A 21,357-nucleotide genomic window follows, 5' to 3' on the forward strand; every position below is an offset into this window, starting at 1 on the left:
GATTCCACATTGTTGGCCAACAGATGTATTTTGTTTGGTCTGCTTGCATGTTTAAAAATATTTAAAACATTTGAGACAGCATTTAAAAGTTGGGAAATTCAACCTAAAAGTCTGGATTTTTGTACTTCCCATAAAAAATTGGAAGCTCTGGTGATGTTAGGTCTGAGTTCCCTCCTTCAAGGCAAACATGTGGCTGGAGCTGAGTAGTAGCTACGTCCTCCCGTTTTCCAGTTTGCCACAGTCCTCAGCACTCCCTATGGTGTTGCCAAGCTGAATGCCGTTCTTCACACGCCCAGCCCCTTCTCTAATTTATATCACTTTCCTACGCCCTGTAGGTATTTGAGTTTGTGACCCCTGGACTGATCAGAGCTATTATAGGAATTGTGGGAGGCTAAGCCAGCTGCTCTCGAATTCTGATTTCCCAAAGAAAGTGCTTGCCGTTCTTGAACTACAAAACATCTTTGAGACTCCTTGGGCTTGCGTGTTTTTGAATAAACCCAGTGAAAAATAATAGAAGCAGAACATTTTTTTCCCTAGGAGGGCCTGGGGATACTTGGGAGAAAAAGAATAAACAGACCTTCGTATAAGTATGACCACCCCCCACCCAACTTTTCTGAGTACCACTAAGAGGAAGGTGAGGCCACGTGGCACTCACCAGCCCCTGCCCTTGTGCCCTTGGAACAGCCAGCTGGCTGTGTGTGGGCCCCCTGCACGGCAGAGTGCTTTTCCCCCAGCATTTCTAGAACCAGCAGCTGCTTTGTCCACGGCTCCTGTGTGGGATCCAAGTGAATCTCAAATGCACTCCTCCCTCTTTTAGACGCTGGCCAGAGCAAGTGTCGCCTGGAGCGGGCTCAGGCCCTCGAGCAAGCCAAGAAGCCCCAGGAGGCGGTGTTTGTCCCAGAGTGCAGCGAGGATGGCTCCTTTACCCAGGTAGGCCTTGGCCACGTCTCTCAGGCCTGGGTCCTGGGCTGAGGCTGGGGGGAAGGGCCTGGGAGCAGGAGGGCCCTGAGAGCCTCGCTTTCTGGAAACAGCTGAGGACTCTCTGACACCCTCCATGTTGCTTTCTGGGGCCGGCCTCCCCATCCTGGGCCCCATGCCACCCCTTGCCAGCTGGCAGTGGGTCCTGAAAGGCTCATGCAGGTACGAGCCAGGAAACTGGCATTGCTTGGTCCCCATCCTCCCTGCTGGCCGTCTTCATTTTTCTCTTCTGTCAAATGTAGGCTGATTATTTTTTCTTATCCTCGCCAGTTTCCATGGGCAACCCCCGTATTCCCTTCACTGTTTATTACTACCCGTTTTATATGCCCCTCCTTCCCACCCCCAAACCTCTAACAAAGCTCTGCTCCCTTTGAGTGTAAAGTGTCTGGGGGTTGTGGAGTGTGAGTGCATGTGTGGGTGTGTGGTATCTGTGTGTGTGTGTGTGTGTATCTGTGTGTGCGTATGGTGTATGTTGTGTGATATTGTGTGCATGTGTTGTGTGGTTTCTGTGTGTGTGTGAGGGTTGTCTGTGTGTGTGTGCGTGTGTGCGGTGTATGTGTGTGTTGTGTGGTATCTGTGCATGTGTGTCTGTGTTGTGTGGTTTCCGTGTGTGGGCGGGGTTGTCTGTGTATGTGAGTGCCTGTGTATGTGTGTGTGGTATATGCGTGTGATGTGTGGTATGTGGTATCTGTGTGTGTGTGTGGTGTCCGCATGTGTGTGCATGTACACTCGTGTGTGCATACACTCAGATTCTAAAATTTCCTTTCAGGCAGTCCTACCTCTGATCCTGTATGATCTGCTGGCTAGAGCTTGTGTAAAAGTAATGCCGGCTATGTTGAAGTTGGCACAGACTGAAACACGGGCAGCATGGGACAAGGGGTGGTGAAGCTTTCAGGCTGCAGGTGGGGACACAGTCTAGGGGCGGAGGTGTCTAAGAAAGTGGGGAGGACCACTGCTCAAGGGTGGGTCAGCACTTGCTTGGGACGGGCCTGGTGCCCAGACTCCCTCTGTGGAGTGGAGTAGCGTCCGGGGACCTACTACCTGAGGGCTGCAAGCAGAGGCCTCCGGACTTACACAGCTTCCCAGTAATCCCGAGTCTTGGGGCAAAGGCTGTAGGCTGGCCTCTGGTCCACTGGGTTTCAGGTTTCATTTCGGGGCTGGGCCCAGGGGATTGCTGATTTCAGACCGAGGGCAGGTGGAAGTGGAAATGGGAGGGGTGGTGAGGTCAGGACTCCGTATTTTTTAAAGTTTCCCCGCTGATTCAAGTGTTCAGCCAGTTAGCCATAAAAAGAAACGAAACTGAGTTATTTGTAGTGAGGTGGATGGACCTAGAGTCTGTCATACAGAGTGAAGTAAGTCAGAAAGAAAAAAACAAATACCGTATGCTAACACATATATATGGAATCTAAAAAAAAGTCATGAAGAACCTAGGGGCAGGATGGGAATAAAGACGCAGACCTACTGGAGAATGGACTTGAGGATATGGGGAGGGGGAAGGTGTAAGCTGGCACAAAGTGAGAGAGTGGCATGGACATATATACACTACCAAACGTAAGGTAGATAGCTAGTGGGAAGCAGCCGCATAGCACAGGGAGATCAGCTTGGTGCTTTGTGACCACCTGGAGGGGTGGGATAAGGAGGGTGGGAGGGAGGGAGACGCAAGAGGGAAGAGATATGAAAACATATGTATATGTATAACTGATTCACTTTGTTATAAAGCAGAAACTAACACACCATTGTAAAGCAATTATGCTCCAATAAAGATGTTTAAAAATAATAATCCATAAATAAAATTAAAAGACAACCAATAAAGTAGAGTTTTAAAAAAGAAAAAAAAAAAAGTGTTCAGCCAGGATCGAGAACCACAGGGTTAAGCTGACCTTGGCTGCCCGCCCTGTGAGAGGTGCTTTTATTCATTTTCTCACTTAAGTCTCACCACAAGCCTGCCAGGTAGGTGTTAGCGTCCTCATTTACAGAAGATGCAATCACAGCGGGTCGCAGAGTGGCCAGGGAGCTGGGAGTCCAACTCAGATCCCTCCAGCTCCAAATCCCTCAATACTCTTGCTGTTCTCTGAACTGGCAGCTTTAAAGGAGGCTCTGAGTGCTCGCTTCGGCAGCACGTGTACTAAAATCGGAACGATACAGAGAAGACGAGCATGGCCAGGGGTGACACGCAAATTCGTGAAGCGTCCCATGTTTTATCGTGACTCCACCCCGTCTCAAAATTCTCCCAGAAATGTGACTCTTTAATGTGTAGCTATCATAATAAATAAAATAAACGTATGGTGCAAAATTTTAGATGAAATGTATAAAAATATTAAAATTCATATCTATATAAAAAACAAATATGTACTAAAATTCCATTCTGAGAGGTTTAATCAAGTTCTCTCCTTTAACTTGAATATTATACTGGTTTGTTTCTTTTCTATAGAAATAAAAATGCCTATTAAAAAAAAAAACAAAGGAGGCTCTGAGGTGGAGACTGGAGGAAGGCAGTCTAGTGCGGTAGTTAGCACGCTGCTCCTGGAGCTAGGTGGCCTGGGCATGAATGCTCGCACCACCTCAGGCGCGTCGCTGAACTTCCCTGGGTCACAGTACCCTTATGTGAAACATGGAGACTGTGATCTCCATTATCGTCCTATGTGGTAATAATTATTATTATATTATATGTGTTACATGTTACTATTATTATTACTATTATTGAGTATTACTGTAGCTTACCTCATAGGGTTGTGATGAGGATTAAATGAGTTAACACATGTAAAATCTTTGGAACACATAAATGCTATATGAATATCTGTCATTATCATCATCATTATCCCCATCTCTACTCTGGTTCTACTGCTCAAATCTTCCCAAGATGTTATAGATGATGTCACCTAAGGAAAAGAAAGTCTTTTGTCGAACCTTCCCCCCCATCAATTCTTTATCATTTTTTCTAGTGAAAAGAGTGCAGGTGATCTTTGTGCTGAGAATTCATGTATGCGGGAGAAAATCAAACCCCTCACAGCTGAGTTTGGGGCTGAGACGGGGGTAATAAGGAGGAGGCGGAATCCTTTCTTCTCCCTTTCTCTAGACCTCTGTAATTCTGAGTGTGTTACTTATGAGAACGGTTGACCCCTGCCCCCTTGGTTCTGAAGCGTTTGCTGCCTCGTGACAGACAGCCGCTGGCCAGCTTTTGTTTCGGTGAGGCCAGGCTGGACCAGGTGGTGTTTGCCGGGGAGGGGAACTTCCAGATTAGTCCAGGCAGAATTGCTAAGTGAGGGGGCCCCTGAAGTGCAGCAAAGGGTGGATAGACAGTCAAGAGCCCCCTCATTTGTTTGACACACTAAGCACTGCCATGTGTCTGCAGGCTCGAGGCTGGATCACCCCGGTGGGCAGCCAGGAAGCCAGACAGCTGGTCAGTCCCCGTTACAGGGATTGAAATGGATGTGCCTTTTCCCTTGATCAAAGACACTGCAATAACTTCACAAAATGAGTCTGCCTCTTTGAGTGTGCTTCAGTTGTACTGACAGGCTGCCAAAAGGCTAGGAGAAAAAAAATGCTTTTCTCCCTCCTCCAGCCTCCACTGGCTCTTAGCTGGACTTCTTTGTTTTTGTTTCTTTTTTAAGACCAAAACCCAGAGAGCAGATACATTGTTTTAATATTGTTTAGAATATTGACATGCATGCATCCTGGTGTTAATAACATATTTTAGTCCTGTGAATTATTACTCAGTAACCTGCTCTTGAAGTTTACGGAGGGAGTGAGAGGACCCTAATGGGACTGGGTTTGTCTGGCATGGGACACAGCTTGGGACCACATGACTGGGTTGCCTTTAATGGGGTTCATGTGGGATGCAATGGTCTCTGTTCTCTAATTTGTTTCCCCTTGACCTCTTCCCTCGATACCCCCCAGCCCAACTCACACAGCAGAGTGGTAAACATTACAACATTAGGTTTTTAAAAACCTTGATATCTAGTCCACATCTCAGACCATTAAATCAAATTCTGGGAGAGGCACCCAGACATGATTATTATTTCAAGCTCCCAGGTGATGCCAGGGTTCGGTCCAAGTTGGGAATGACCTGCTGTTGTAAGGGCTTCATCACTCCTGTTCTTGGTTGTGTCACTGGAATGTGGAGTTAAGGCTTTTTGCTGACCTGTTGAGTAAGGTTGGAAGCTACTGGTTTTGTCCTTTGATGTGGTCCTATCTGTTTTCCCCCCTGGGTATCAGGAATGTAACTCCTGACATCTGGTCTACCGAGTCCTCTGCCAAGCTGTTTTCTGCTGCCCAATATGCTGAACTGAAGTCAGAGCCGTAGTAGCGATTTCAGCAGTGAAGGGTATGGGATCACCACCACCAGGATGTTGGCTAGAGCTTGTCAAGCTTATGCAGCACTGAATAATAATGATGGCAACTCTTTATTGAGTGCTATTTGGTACCAGGCACTGAGTTTTACACCCATTAATCTTTACTAGGACCTTTTGAGGTAGTCATTGATACCCTTATTTATACTGGAAAACTGAGTTTCAGAGGGGTTGAATAACATGTTCAAGGTCACTAAGGATTTGTGCCTAATTTCAAGGCCTGTGCTCTTGACTTTTTTATGCTACAGAAGTGTCCTTGATGCATATGTAATTCATTTTCATTACCATTGTTATTCCAGAAGTCCCCTCTCTGATGCTGTTGACCAATCAATCAAGCAGACATAAAAAAAAAACTCCTTTTGCTTATGGAAAATTTCAAACATACAAAAAAGTAGAAATAATAGTATAATGAACTCCATGTACCTACCTGTAACCCAGATTCAACAATGATTAACATGTGGCTGACTCTGTTTCATCTTTACCCTATTTTCATCTCCCACCCCACACTGGATTGCTTCAAAGCAGGTCCCAGACACAATATTTTTTCATCTCAGACATTTTGGAGCTCTGCTACGTTCTGGGTTGTGAGCTGGTTGGCTATGGTGGAGTCAAGAAATGTCACGGTCTGTGCCTTCAAGGAGCTTACATGCAGGAAAGATATGAGAACATATTGAAGTAGCTAGTTAGTATACAAGACCCTGTATGTACAACGGGGTATATTTCAAATGCCCACTTACAGTTCAGTAATTTGGAATTCTGAGTGATTTTATTGTTGAGAAAATATATACAACTTAAAAATTTCTGAACATAAAAATTGCCTTAAACAAAGCAAAAAAGGCAAATGACGTATTTTAGCCTTAATGACAAAAGGCTAATATTAGACAAAAAACTCTTACAAACCAGGAAGAAAAAGATCCTAGTAGAAAAGTGGGCAAGAGATATCAATAAGCAGGTCACACAATAATAACAAATAGACAATAAGTGGCTATGAATGATATTTTCCTTAGTAATTAAAGAAATACAAATAAAAATAACGATGTGTCATTATGCTTACCAAATTGTTCACACTTGGAAAAGAGATAGTAATATTCAGGCCTGGGTGAAGGGAAAAGGCTACCTCCACACTGTACTTGAAAAGGTAAATTGGCACTGACATCTTATGAGATAATTTTGCAATATGGGTCAAAAGTCCTTAATTGTGCCCACATCTTGAGCCTGAAATTTCACTTCTAGGAATATATTCTAAAGAAATAATTAAAGATACGTGCAGATATTTAGCCACAAGGATTTCCATCTAAGATCTGCTTATAGTTGCAAAAATTTGGAAGCAATCTAAGTATCCACAGTAGAGAAGCACTTAAACAAATTACGGCATAGCCATACTTTGCAGCTAGTAGAGTGACGTGTTGTAGGTGCTTATTTTACATAGTGTGTGTATATATGTATATTAGAGACTTAATCAAATAATCAAAAGAGAAATATTTTCATTTTTTTCTAAATAGAAAAGCTATATACACTTTGTAAAAAAAATTCCAACAATACAGATGTACGTAGGTAGAAAGGTAAAGTCAGTGATTTCATCTCTTTGAAGTAGTAACAATTAAGTCTATAACCCACTAGTTTTTTTTTTTCTTTGTGTACTTATCATTATTTAGGACAAAAATGATAAAATGTCATATATCGTTATCTAATGCTTTCTTATACTAATTATATTGTGAACTTATTTCCAGGTTAATTACACATAACTCTACCTCATTTTTTTTTAAATGGCTGCATTATATTCCATTGTATGAATGTACCATGAATTCTGGAAATTTGGGGATTAAATTTATGGAAGTTGAATACGGGGTCAAAAGGACATGCACTTTTTAAGGCATTTGATACATACTCCCAAATTGCCTTCTAGTGTTGAGCAATAATGTGGTTGATTAGCGGTTGTTACCAAATACATTCCCAATCCATTTTAATTTTTTTGTGTAGATGGATTGTAGTTCTAATAATATTGTACAATATAAAACACCATTCATAATGTTACTGCTACATGAAAAAATGTACTATGTTTCCCACTTTGAGCCCCATGTTCCAGGAACAGCCTTTCTTGATATAGCTCTGTTTGGCACCCACACTTTCCCCATTTTTCCTCATTCTTTTTTTTTTTTTAACATCTTTATTGGAGTATAATTGCTTTACAGTGGTGTGTTAGTTTCTGCTTTATAACAAAGTGAATCATTTATACATATACATGTTTCCATATCTCTTCCCTCTTGCGTCTCCCTCCCTCCCACCCTCCCTATCCCACTCCTCCAGGCAGTCACAAAGCACCGAGCTGATCTCCCTGTGCTATGCGGCTGCTTCCCACTAGCTATCTACCTTACGTTTGGTAGTGTATATATGTCCATGCCTCTCTCTCGCTTTGTCACAGCTTACCCTTCCTTCTCCCCATATCCTCAAGTCCATTCTCTAGTAGGTCTGTGTCTTTTTTCCTGTCTTACCCCTAGGTTCTTCATGACATTTTTTTTTCTTTCCATATATATGTGTTAACATACGGTATTTGTCTTTCTCTTTCTGACTTACTTCACTCTGTATGACAGACTCTGGGTCTATCCACCTCATTACAAATAGCTCAATTTCGTTTCTTTTTATGGCTGAGTAATATTCCATTGTATATATGTGCCACATCTTCTTTATCCATTCATCCGATGATGGACACTTAGGTTGTTTCCATCTCCGGGCTATTGTAAATAGAGCTGCAATGAACATTTTGGTACATGACTCTTTTTGAATTATGGTTTTCTCAGGGTATATGCCCAGTAGTGGGATTGCTGGGTCATATGGTAGTTCTATTTGTAGTATTTTAAGGAACCTCCATACTGTTCTCCATAGTGGCTGTACCAATTCACATTCCCACCAGCAGTGCAAGAGTGTTCCCTTTTCTCCACACCCTCTCCAGCATTTATTGTTTCTAGATTTCTTGATGATGGCCATTCTGACTGGTGTGAGATGATATCTCATAGTAGTTTTGATTTGCGTTTCTCTAATGATTAATGATATTGAGCATTCTTTCATGTGTTTGTTGGCAGTCTGTATATCTTCTTTGGAGAAATGTCTATTTAGGTCTTCTGCCCATTTTTGGATTGGGTTGTTTGTTTTTTTTGATATTGAGCTGCATGAGCTGCTTATAAATTTTGGAGATTAATCCTTTGTCAGTTGCTTCATTTGCAAATATTTTCTCCCATTCTGAGGGTTGTCTTTTGGTCTTGTTTATGGTTTCCTTTGCTGTGCAAAAGCTTTGAAGTTTCATTAGGTCCCATTTGTTTATTTTTGTTTTTATTTCCATTTCTCTAGGAGGTGGGTCAAAAAGGATCTTGCTGTGATTTATGTCATAGAGTGTTCTGCCTATGTTTTCCTCTAAGAGTTTGATAGTTTCTGGCCTTACATTTAGGTCATTAATCCATTTTGAGCTTATTTTTGTGTATGGTGTTAGGGAGTGATCTAATCTCATACTTTTACATGTAACTGTCCAGTGTCCCCAGCACCACTTATTGAAGAGGCTGTCCTTTCTCCACTGTACATTCCTGCCTCCTTTGTCAAAGATAAGGTGACCATATGTGCGTGGCTTTATCTCTGGGCTTTCTATCCTGTTCCATTGATCTATATTTCTGTTTTTGTGCCAGTACCATACTGTCTTGATTACTGTAGCTTTGTAGTATAGTCTAAAGTCAGGGAGCATGATTCCTCCAGCTCTGTTTTTCATTCTCAAGATTGCTTTGGCTATTCGGGGTCTGATCATCTCAATAGATGCAGAGAAAGCTCTTGACAAAATTCAACACCCATTTATGATAAAAACCCTGCAGAAAGTAGGCATAGAGGGAACTTTCCTCAACATAATAAAGGCCATATATGACAGACCCACAGCCAACATCATTCTCAATGGTGAAAAACTGAAACCATTTCCACTAAGATCAGGAACAAGACAAGGTTGCCCACTCTCACCAATCTTATTCAACATAGTTTTGGAATTTTTAGCCACAGCAATCAGAGAAGAAAAGGAAATAAAAGGAATCCAAATCAGAAAAGAAGAAGTAAAGCTGTCACTGTTTGCAGATGACATGATACTATACATAGAGAATCCTAAAGATGCTACCAGAAAACTACTAGAGCTAATCAATGAATTTGGTAAAGTAGCAGGATACAAAATTAATGCACAGAAATCTCTGGCATTCCTATATACTAATGATGAAAAATCTGAAAGTGAAATCAAGAAAACACGCCCATTTACCACTGCAACAAAAAGAATAAAATATCTAGGAATAAACCTACCTAAGGAGACAAAAGACCTGTATGCAGAAAATTATAAGACACTGGTGAAAGAAATTAAAGATGATACAAATAGATGGAGAGATATGCCATGTTCTTGGGTTGGAAGAATGAACATTGTGAAAATGACTCTACTACCCAAAGCAATCTACAGATTCAATGCAATCCCTGTCAAACTACCACTGGCATTTTTCACAGAACTAGAACAAAAAATTTCACAATTTGTATGGAAGCACAGTTTTCCTCATTCTAATCACTCTTCCCCACACCAACACACATGTATATATGCTTTTTCATTTCCCGAGGTCTTTTTTTTTTTTTTTTTTTTTTTGCCATAGGGATCTGGGGAGCTGTATTTTCTTCTTGATGATGCTTTGTTCAGAAGTTGGAAGTGCAAAGAGAAAGTTCTGTGGTTTTTTGGCAAAGACAGTGGGTCCCCCTCGTCAGCATTTTTATAGCTCTTTATTGTTGCATTTTCTAAAACCTGGGGAACTGCAGCTTGTTTCCTAAGTACTGGTGCCTGAGCTGTGAAGCAGGTCTTGAGGTTCCTTTTTAGCACCTCCTCTCCCCACCCCCATAGTACAGAATTGCACGTCCTGAAATCACCCCTGCGGGCTGAGTTGTGTGACTAGCTTGCCTTGGAAACACCTGGGTTTACCATCTGGGTCTCCCTCTTCCAGGTTCTCAGCAAGTACTGAAGGTAGGGATGTTTTTCATCAATAGTGAACCTTTGCTGACCTCAGCTGATGAAACGTTGGTAGGCTGGAGCGCTGAGCATCATCTTAGGGGAAAGGATTTGTCCCATCTTTGATGAGTCCAAGGGCTACGTCTTTTTGTCATGTGGAACTATCTTACCTAGAGCAATAGTGTGGATGTCTCTTCAGACAGTGCAGAGGGCTCTCTAGGTAAAGTACTAAGAGCCTGGCTGCATCCGTAGCTGGAATGTTCTGAGCTTCTCCAGCCATAACCAGTTCCTTTGGATGTCTCCAAACACAGCCAGTTCTGTATGTCTTAGTGGACTGTGCCAACTTTTTTTTTTCTTTTTTTCAAAGGAGTCACACTGTTAAATATTTAAGTCCATCCTTTATACAGATGGCATAATGGCCAAGAGACCCACTGTTGGGTCAGCTGTTGCTTTTCTTTGTCCTTTTCTGTTAAGGGACAATTTGAACATCTACTGTGCCCAGGGCATCTTACTACTTGTTTTACATGTGTTTTTCATTGAATTGCTTTTGTTCCAAACAACCAGATGTTGCGTATGATAATTTACATGAAAATGCCCATAACACAGCACATACTTGCTGTTCAGCAAGTGTTAGTTTTCTTCCTCTTTGGTCTCATTTTGCTCAACCGTAAAATGGGAGCGCTAGTTGGGCTCTTCCAGAGGTCGGCAAACGGTGGCCTGTGGGCTGGCCACCTGGTTTTGTTATTTAAAATAGCAACTCTATTAAGATAGAATTCACGTGCCATAAAATTTATCCCTTTAAATGTATGATTCAGTGGTTTTTAGTGTATTTACAGAGTTGTGTAACCATCACCACTGTCTAATGACAGAATATTTTCATCACCCAAGAACAAATCCTTGTACCCACTGGGGGTCATATGAAAGTAAATGTTTAATTTTGTAAATGAGGGCAGGGACAGGGCCTGATGCCTCCACGTGCAGGAAGGACTTGTCTGGTAAGTGACTCATCTGATCTCTCACACGTGGTGAGAGCCACCACTGTCAACTTTTCAGTGAGAGAACTGGCACCCCCTGGGTCACCCACAGGTGCAGAGGAGGGCAAGATGAGGGTGGATGGAGCTCCAACACTGTATCCATTGTGTTCTGTGGTGACTTGCCTACCCCAACCACTGCTCCAATGGCCTATGGCCACTGAGCATCTTCTCTCAGATTGGCTGGCATCATTTGCTTTGGAGCAAGTTGCAGGGTCTGGGTGCTCCCAGCTGAGCATCGGACCTCTGCATAGCCTCTGGTGAGTCTGTCCCTACAGTCTATTGTGGAAATGAAAGGAGCAAGCTCTGGGTGGTATCTGCAGCTGCTCTTCTGCAGAGGGTTGTACTTGGGAGGGAGGGAGGGAAGGATGGAGGCCTGCTTCTCTGGCCTTCCTGCTGCTTATGGAAAAGGGGAGACTCAGTGAAGGATGTTTCAGTCACCCTCTCTGCTGTTCTTTTCTTTTTCAGATAATCACACCACCACCTGTATAGCACTTACTATGTGCAAAGGTGTTTTATAAGTGGCTGACACACATTAACTTATTCCATCCTCACTATGACCTATGAGTAGACACTATTATATTCTTATTTTATAGCTAAGGAATCTGAGCTACAGAGAAGTTGAGTAGCTTGCCCGGGGTCATGCAGCTTGCAAGTGGCAGAGTCAGGATTCAAACCCAAGCAGCCTGGCACCAGGGTTCTTGGTCCTAACCACTACTCTGTACTGCCTCTTAAAGGAGACTGCCATAAAGGAGATTGCCAACTTTCATAATGATATTGCCAAACTGGAGCATATCCAGGAGGATAACTAAGGTGAGAAGGTTAGGAAATTATGTCACATGAGGAATATTCAAAGGAGACAGAGGTTGGTTTCAAGATAAGAAGAACCAAAGGGTGAATGGGAAAGAGGTGACCACAGGGCTGCATGAGAGTTGTTTCAAACTTTGTGGATGACAATAGCTTTATCTTGAACAGTCCCACAGAGCCAACCCAGGCTCACTGAGTAAAATATTTGATGACTCAGATTCTGACTCAAACTACGAAACTATTTTCAAGAGGAGGAAACCATAGATGGACTATTTTACTCAAACAGAACTTAACTTTCCATCCCAGGAAGAGGGCAGGCAGGACTGAATGGGCATCCAGCAGGGCTGCTGTGGGGCAAGGGGGTTAAACTGATGACCTCTGGGAATAACCTCCACACTTTTTAGAGTTTATGTTATGAGACTAATGTTCAATCCGGTGGTTAGGCACATAGTAGGCCCACAGCAAACACTTATTCAGGAACCTTTTCAGGCAGAGCCATGAATACACACACATTCAGGGCTAGTGCCACTCCGCTATGGATGCATATGACACGCTAGGAGGTGACCCTGCAGGTCAGTCAACTAAACTCTTCTCAAAAATGAACAGGATCAGAATTTTTTTTTTCCCTGTCAAAGTAGGGAAAAGTAAAAGGAACATGGAAGCGAGGTATGAAGGCAGAAAATTTTAACTAAAAGTGAAGTCAGATATGGGAAACAAGAAAGAGCCCCCACTCCTGTAGGCCACTTTTGTCCCACCACTGGCCAGATTGTCACAGTTCTGATGTGAACAAAGCTCCTACACAAGAGGGACTTTTTAATTGGATATATTTTTAAACATCTTTGTTGGAGTATAATTGCTTTACAATGGCGTGTTAGTTTCTGCTGTATAACAAAGTGAATCAGCTATACATATACACGTATCCCCATGTCTCCTCCCTCTTGCGTCTCCCTCCCAACCTCCCTATCCCACCCCTCTAGGTGGACACAAAGCACCGAGCTGATCTCCCTGTGCTATGCGGCTGCTTCCCTCTAGCTCTCTATTTTACGTTTGGTAGTGTATATATGTCCATGCCACTCTCTCACTTTGTCACAGCTTACCCTTCGCCCTCCCCGTATCCTCAAGTCCATTGTCTAGTAGGTCTGTGTCTTTATTCCTGTCTTACCCCTAGGTTCTTCATGACATTTTTTTTCTTAGATTCCATATATATGTATTAGCATATGGTATTTGTGTTTCTCCTTCTGACTTACTTCACTCTGTATGACAGACTCTAGGTCTATCCACCTCACTACAAATAACTCAATTTCATTTCTTTTTATGCCGAGTAACATTCCATTGTATATATGTGCCACATCTTCTTTATCCATTCATCCGATGATGAACACTTAGGTTCTTTCCATCTCCGGGCTATTGTAAATAGAGCTGCAATGAACATTTTGGTACATGACTCTTTTTGAATTATGGTTTTCTCAGTGTATATGCCCAGTAGTGGGAATGCTGGGTCGTATGGTAGTTCTATTTGTAGTTTTCTAAGGAAGCTCCATACTGTTCTCCATAGTGGCTGTACCAATTCACATTCCCACCAGCAGTGCAAGAGTGTTCCGTTTTCTCCACACCCTCTCCAGCATTTATTATTTGTAGATTTTTTTGATGATGGCCATTCTGACTTGTGTGAAATGATATCTCATTGTAGGTTTGTTTGCATTTCTCTAATGATTAATGATGTTGAGCATTCTTTCATGTGTTTGTTGGCAATCTGTATATCTTCTTTGGAGAAATGTCTATTTAGGTCTTCTGCCCATTTTTGGATTGGGTTGTTTGTTTTTTTGATATTCAGCTGCATGAGCTGCTTATAAATTTTGGAGCCTTATCCTTTGTCAGTTGCTTCGTTTGCAAATATTTTCTCCCATTCTGAGGGTTGTCCTTTCGTCTTGTTTATGGTTTCCTTTGCTGTGCAAAAGCTTTTAAGTGTCATTAGGTCCCATTTGTTTATTTTTACTTCCATTTCTCTAGGAGGTGGGTCAAAAAGGATCTTGCTGTGACTTATGTCATAGAGTGTTCTTCCTATGTTTTCCTCTAAGAGTTTTATGGTGTCTGGCCTTACATTTAGGTCTTTAATCCATTTTGAGTTTATTTTTGTGTATGGTGTTAGGGAGTGTTCTAACTTCATTCTTTTACATGTAGCTGTCCAGCTTTCCCAGCACCACTTATCGAAGAGGCTGTCTTTTCTCCATTGTATATTCTTGCCCCCTTTATCAAAGGTAAGGTGACCATATGTGTGTGGGTTTATATCTGGGCTTTCTATCCTCTTCCATTTATATATATTTCTGTTTTTGTGCCAGTACCATACTGTCTTGATTACTGTAGCTTTGTAATATAATCTGAAGTCAGGGAGCATGATTCCTCCAGCTCCGTTTTTCTTTCTCAAGATTGCTTTGGCTATTCGGGGTCTTTTGTGTTTCCATACAAATTGTGAAATTTTTTGTTCCAGTTCTGTGAAAAATGCCATTGGTAGTTTGATAGGGATTGCATTGAATCTGTAGTTTGCTTTGGGTAGTATAGTCGTTTTCACAATGTTCATTCTTTCAACCCAAGAACATGGTATATCTCTCCATCTGTTTGTATCATCTTTAATTTCTTTCATCAGTGTCTTATAATTTTCTGCATACAGGTTTTTGTCTCCTTAGGTAGGTTTATTCCTAGGTAATTTATTCTTTTTGTTGCAATGGTAAATGGGAGTGTTTCCTTAATTTCTCTTTCAGATTTTTCATTAGTGTATAGGAATGCAAGAGATTTCTGTGCATTAATTTTGTATCCTGCTACTACTTTACCAAATTCATTCATTAGCTCTAGTAGTTTTCTGGTGGCATCTTTATGTATAGTATCATGTCATCTGCAAACAGTGACAGTTTACCTCTTCTTCTGGTTTGGATTCATTTTATTTCTTTTTCATCTGTAAATGCTGTGGATAAAACTTCCAAAACTGTGTTGAATAATAGTGGTGAGAGTGGGTAACCTTGTCTTGTTCCTGATCTTAGTGGAAATGGTTTCAGTTTTTCACCTTTGAGAATGATGTTGGCTGTGGGTTTGTCATATATGGCCTTTATTATGTTGAAGTAAGTTCCCTTTATGCCCACTTCTGGAGGGCTTTTATCATAAATGGGTGTTGAATTTTGTCAAAAACATTTTTTGCATCTATTGAGATGATCATATGGTTTTTATCGTTCAATTTGTTAATATGGTGTATCACACTGATTGATTTGCATATATTGCAGAATCCCTGCATTCCTGGGATAAACCCCACTTGATCATGGTGTATGATCCTTCTAATGTGCTGTTGGATTCTGTTTGCTAGTATTTTCTTGAGGATTTTGCATTGATGTTCATCAGTGATAATGGCCTGTAGTTCTCTTTTTTCTGACATCTTTGTCTGCTTTTGGTATCAGGGTGATGGTGGCCTCATAGAATGAATTTGGGAGTGTTAACCCCTCTGCTGTATTTTGGAAGAGTTTGACAAGGATAGGTGTTAGCTCTTCTCTAAATGTTTGATAGAAGTCGCTTGTGAAGCCATCTGGTCCTGGGCTTTTGTTTGTTGGAAGATTTTTAATCATAGTTTCAATTTCAGTGCTTGTGATTGGTCTGTTTATATTTTCTATTTCTTCCTGGTTCAGTCTCAGATGGTTGTGCTTTTTTAAGAATTTGTCCATCTCCTCCAGGTTTCCATTTTATTGGCATATAGTTGCTTATAGTATAATCTCTTATGATCCTTTGTATTTCTGCAGTGTCAGTTGTTACTTCTCCTTTTTCATTTCTAATTCTATTGATTTGAGTCTTCTCCCTTTTTTTCTTGATGAGTCTGGCTAATGGTCTATCAATTTTGTTTATCTTCTCAAAGAACCAACTTTTAGTTTTATTGATCTTTGCTATCATTTCCTGCATTTCTTTTCCATTTATTTCTGTTTTGTGTGTGTGTGTGTGTGTGTGTGTGTGTGTGTGTGGTACGCGGGCCTCTCACTGCCATGGCCCCTCCCATTGTCGAGCACAGGCTCCGGACGTGCAGGCTCAGCAGCCATAGCCCACTGGCCCAGCCGCTCCGCGGCACTTGGAATCCCCCCAGACCGCGGCACGAAACCACTTCCCCCACATCGGCAGGTGGACTCTCAACCACTGCGCTACCAGGGAAGCCCTCCATTTATTTCTGATCTGATCTTTATGGTTTCTTTCCTTCTGCTACCTTTGGGGTTTTTTTGTTCTTTCTCTAATTGCTTTAGGTGTAAGGTTAGGTTGTTTATTTGAGATGTTTCTTGTTTCATAAGGAAGGATTGTATTGCTATAAACTTACCTCGTAGAACTACTTGTGTTGCATCCCATAGGTTTTGGGTCATCGTCTTTTCATTGTCATTTGTTTCTAGGTATTTTTTGATTTCCTCTTTGATTTCTTCAGTGATCTCTTGGTTATTTAGTAATGTATTATTTAGCCTCCACGTGTTTGTATTTTTTAAAGTTTTATTCCTGTAATTGATATCTAGTCTCATAGAGTTGTAGTTGGAAAAGATACTTGATACGATTTCAATTTTCTTAAATTTATCAAGGCTTGATTTGTGACCCAGGATATGGTATATCCTGAAGAATGTTCCATGAGCACTTAAAAAGAAAGTGTATCCTGTTGTTTTGGGATGGAATGTCCTATAAATATCAGTTAAGTCCATCTTGTTCAATGTATCACCTAAAGCTTGTGTTTCCTTATTTATTTTCATTTTGGAGGATCTGCCCATTGGTGAAAGTGGGGTGTTAAAGTCCCCTACTATGATTGTATTACTGTCGATTTCCCCTTTTATGGCTGTTAGCATTTGCCTTATGTATTGCAGTGCTCCTTTGTTGGGGGCATAATTATTTACAATTGTTATATCTTCTTCTTGGATTGATCCCTTGATAATTATGTAGTGTCCTTCTCTGTCTCTTGTAATAGTCTTTGTTTTAAAGTCCATTTTGTCTGATATGAGAATTGCTACACCAGCATTATTTTGATTTCCATTTGCATGGAATATCTTTTTCCATCCCCTCACTTTCAGTTTGTATGTGTCCCTAGGTCTGAAGTGGATCTCTTGTAGAGAGCATATATATGGGCCTTGTTTTTGTATCCCTTCAGCCAGTCTATGTCTTTTGGCTGGAGCATCTAATCCATTTACATTTAAGGTAGTTATTGATATGTATGTTCCCATTAATACTTTCTTTTCCTTTTTTTTTTTTTTTTTTTTTTTTTTTTTTGCGGTACGCGGGCCTCTCACTGCTGTGGCCTCTCCCGCTGCGGAGCACAGGCTCCAGATGCGCAGGCTCAGCGGCCATGGCTCACGGGCCCAGCCGCTCCGTGGCATGTGGGATCTTCCTGGTCCAGGGCACGAACCCGTGTCCCCTGCATCGGTAGGCGGACTCTCAACCACTGTGCCACCAGGGAAGCCCTCTTTTTTTTTTTTAACATCTTTATTGGAGTATAATTGCTTTATAATGGTGTGTTAGTTTCTGCTTTATAGCAAAGTGAATCAGTTTTACATATACATGTATCCCCATATCTCTTCCCTCTTGCATCTCCCTCACTCCAATCCTACCCATCCCACACTTCTAGGTGGTCACAAAGCACAGAGCTGATCTCCCTGTGCTATGCGGTTGCTTCCCACTAGCTATCTATTTTATATTTGGTAGTATATATATATCTATACCACTCTCTGACTTTTTCCCACCTTACTCTTCCCATTCCCCGCGTCCTCAAGTCCATTCTCTAGTAGCTCTGTGTCATTATTCCCATCTTGCTCCTAGGTTCTTCATGACCTTTTTTTTTTTTTTTTTAAGATTCCATATATACATGTTAGCGTACGGTATTTGTTTTTCTCTTTCTGACTTACTTCACTCTGTATGACAGACTCTAGATCCTTCCACCTCACTACAAATAACTCTATTTTGTTTCTTTTTATGGCTGGGTAATATTCCATTGTATATATGTGCCGCGTGTTCTTTATCCATTCATCTATCGATGGACACTTAGGTTGCTTCCATGTCCTGGCTATTGTAAATAGAGCTGCAATGAACATTGTGGTACATGACTCTTTTTGAATTATGGTTTTCTCAGGGTGTATGCCCAGTAGTGGGATTCCTGTGTCGTATGGTAGTTCTATTTGTAGTTTTTTAAGGAAGCTCCATACTGTTCTCCATAGTGGCTGTATCAATTTACAATCTCACCAACAGTGGAAGAGGGTTCCCTTTTCTCCACACCCTCTCCAGCATTTATTATTTGTAGATTTTTTGATGTTGACCATTCTGACTTGTGTGAAATGATATCTCACTGTAGGTTTGTTTGCGTTTCTCTAATGATTAATGATGTTGAGCATTCTTTCATGTGTTTGTTGGCAATCTGTATATCTTCTTTGGAGAAATGTCTATTTAGGTCTTCTGCCCATTTTTGGATTGGGTTGTTTGTTTTTGTGATATTGAGCTGCATGAGCTGCTTGTAAATTTTGGAGATTAATCCGTTGTCAGTTGCTTCATTTGCAAATATTTTCTCCCATTCTGAAGGCTGTCTTTTCGTCTTGTTTATGGTTTCCTTTGCTGTGCAAAAGCTTTTAAGTTTCATTAGGTCCCATTTGTTTATTTTTGTTTTTATTTCCATTTCTCTAGGAGGTGGGTCAAAAAGGATCTTGCTGTGATTTATATCATAGAGTATTCTGCCTATGTTTTCCTCTAAGAGTTTTATGGTGTCTGGCCTTACATTTAGGTCTTTAATCCATTTTGAGTTTATTTTTGTGTATGGTGTTAGGGAGTGTTCTAATTTCATTCTTTTACATGTAGCTGTCCAACTTTCCCAGCACCACTTATTGAAGAGGCTGTCTTTTCTCCATTGTATATTCTTGCCTCCTTTATCAAAGATAAGGTGACTGTATGTGTGTGGGTTTATATCTGGGCGTTCTGTCCTCTTCCATTGATATATATTTCTGTTTTTGTGCCAAGTACCATACTGTCTTGATTACTTTAGCTTTGTAGTATAATCTGAAGTCAGGGAGCATGATTCCTCTAGCTCCGTTTTTCTTTCTCTGTATTGCTTTGGCTATTTGGGGTCTTTTGTGTTTCCATACAAATTGTGAAATTTTTTATTCTAGTTCTGTGAAATATGCCATTGGTAGTTTGATAGGGATTGCATTGAATCTGTAGATTGCTTTGGGTAGTATAGTCATTTTCACAATGTTCATTCTTTCAGCCCAAGAACATGGTATATCTCTCCATCTGTTTGTATCATCTTTAATTTCTTTCATCAGTGTCTTATAATTTTCTGCATACAGGTCTTTTGTCTTCTTAGGTAGGTTTATTCCTAGGTATTTTATTCTTTTTGTTGCAGTGGTAAATGGGAGTGTTTCCTTAATTTCACTTTCAGATTTTTCATAATTAGTGTATAGGAATGCAAGAAATTTCTGTGCATTAATTTTGTATCCTGCTACTTTACCAAATTCATTCATTAGCTGTAGTAGTTGTCTGGTAACATCTTTAGGATTCTCTGTGTATAGTATCATGTCATCTGCAAACAGTGACAGCTTTACTTTTTCTTTTCTGATTTGGATTCGTTTTATTTCTTTTTCTTCTCTGATTGCTGTGGCTAAAACCTCCAACACTATGTTGAATAATAGTACTGAGAGTGGGCAACCTTGTCTTGTTCCTGATCTTAGTGGAAATGGCTTCAGTTTTTCAGCATTGAGTATGATGTTGGCTGTGGGTTTGTCATATATGGCCTTTATTATGTTGAGGTAAGTTCCCTCTATGCCTACTTTCTGGAAGGTTTTTATCATAAATGGGTGTTGAATTTTGTTGAAAGCTTTCTCTGCATCTATTGAGATGATCATATGGTTTTTATCCTTCAATTTGTTAATATGGCGTATCACATTGATTGATTTGCATATATTGCAGAATCCCTGCATTCCTGGGATAAACCCCACTTGATCATGGTGTATGATCCTTTTAATGTGCTGTTGGATTCTGTTTGCTAGTATTTTGTTGAGGATTTTTGCATCTATGTTCACCAGTGATATTGGCCTGTAGTTTTCTTTCTTTGTGACATCTTTGTCTGCTTTTGGCATCAGGGTGATGGTGGCCTCATCGAATGAGTTTGGGGGTGTTCCTCCCTCTGCTCTATTTTGGAAGAGTTTGAGAAGGATAGGTGTTAGCTCTTCTCTAGATGTTTGATAGAATTCACCTGTGAAGCCATCTGGTCCTGGACTTCTGTTTGTTGGAGGATTTTTAATCACAGTTTCAATTTCAGTGCTTGTGATTGGTGTGTTCATATTTTCTATTTCTTCCTGGTTCAATCTTGGAAGGTTGTGCATTTCTAAGGATTTGTCCATTCCTTCCTGGTTGTCCATTTTATTGGCATATTGTTGCTTGTAGTAATCTCTCATGATCCTTTGTATTTCTGCAGTGTCGGTTGTTACTTCTCCTTTTTCATTTCTAATTCTATTGATTTGAGTCTTCTCCCTTTTTCTCTTGATGAGTCTGGCTAATGGTTTATCAATTTTTTGTATCTTTTCAAAGAGCCAGCTTTTAGTTTTAGTGATCTTTGCTATCGTTTCCTTCACTTGTTTTTCATTTATTTCTGATCTGATCTTTATGATTTCTTTCCTTCTGCTAACTTTGGGGTTTCTTTGTTCTTCTTTCTCTAATTGCTTTAGGTGTAAGGGTAGGTTGTTTATTTGAGATGTTTCTTGTTTCTTAAGGTATGATTGTATTGCTATAAACTTCCCTCTTAGAACTGCTCTTTTTGCATCCCATAAGTTTTGGATCATCGTGTTTTCATTCTCATTTGTTTGTAGGTATTTTTTGATTTCCTGTTTGATTTCTTCAGTGATCTCTTGGTTATATAGTAGTGTATTGTTTAGTCTCCATGTGTTTGTATTTTTTTACAGATTTTTTCCTGTAATTGATATCTAGTCTCATAGCAATATCTAGTCTCATAGCATTGTGGTCAGAAAAGATACTTGATACGATTTCAATTTTCTTAAATTTACCAAGGCTTGATTTGTGACCCAGGATATGATCTATCCTGGAGAATGTTCCATGAATGAGCACTTGAGAATGTTCCTGGAGAATGTTCCAAGAATGAGCACTTGAGAAGAAAGTGTATTCTGTTGTTTTTGGATGGAATGTCCTATAAATATCA

The 21,357-nt window shown here is 40.7% G+C and overlaps 1 protein-coding gene and 1 pseudogene across 4 annotated transcripts in view; both read left to right on the forward strand.

The window, feature by feature from the left end:
• The window catches only part of SMOC1 (SPARC related modular calcium binding 1), a 156,945-nt gene that overhangs the window by 66,615 nt on the left and 68,973 nt on the right, over nt 1-21,357 (forward strand). For all 4 annotated transcript variants that reach the window (XM_033422261.2, XM_033422270.2, XM_012535016.3 and 1 more), the window contains exon 3: nt 818-930. In XM_033422261.2, coding sequence (XP_033278152.1) covers nt 818-930 — 113 coding nt within the window. The remainder of the gene's footprint in view (nt 1-817; nt 931-21,357) is intronic.
• On the forward strand, nt 3,080-3,179 carry LOC117200304 (uncharacterized; annotated as a pseudogene).

The sequence above is a fragment of the Orcinus orca genome, chromosome 2, assembly GCF_937001465.1.
Source record: "Orcinus orca chromosome 2, mOrcOrc1.1, whole genome shotgun sequence".
In the NCBI taxonomy this organism is placed as follows: domain Eukaryota; kingdom Metazoa; phylum Chordata; class Mammalia; order Artiodactyla; family Delphinidae; genus Orcinus; species Orcinus orca.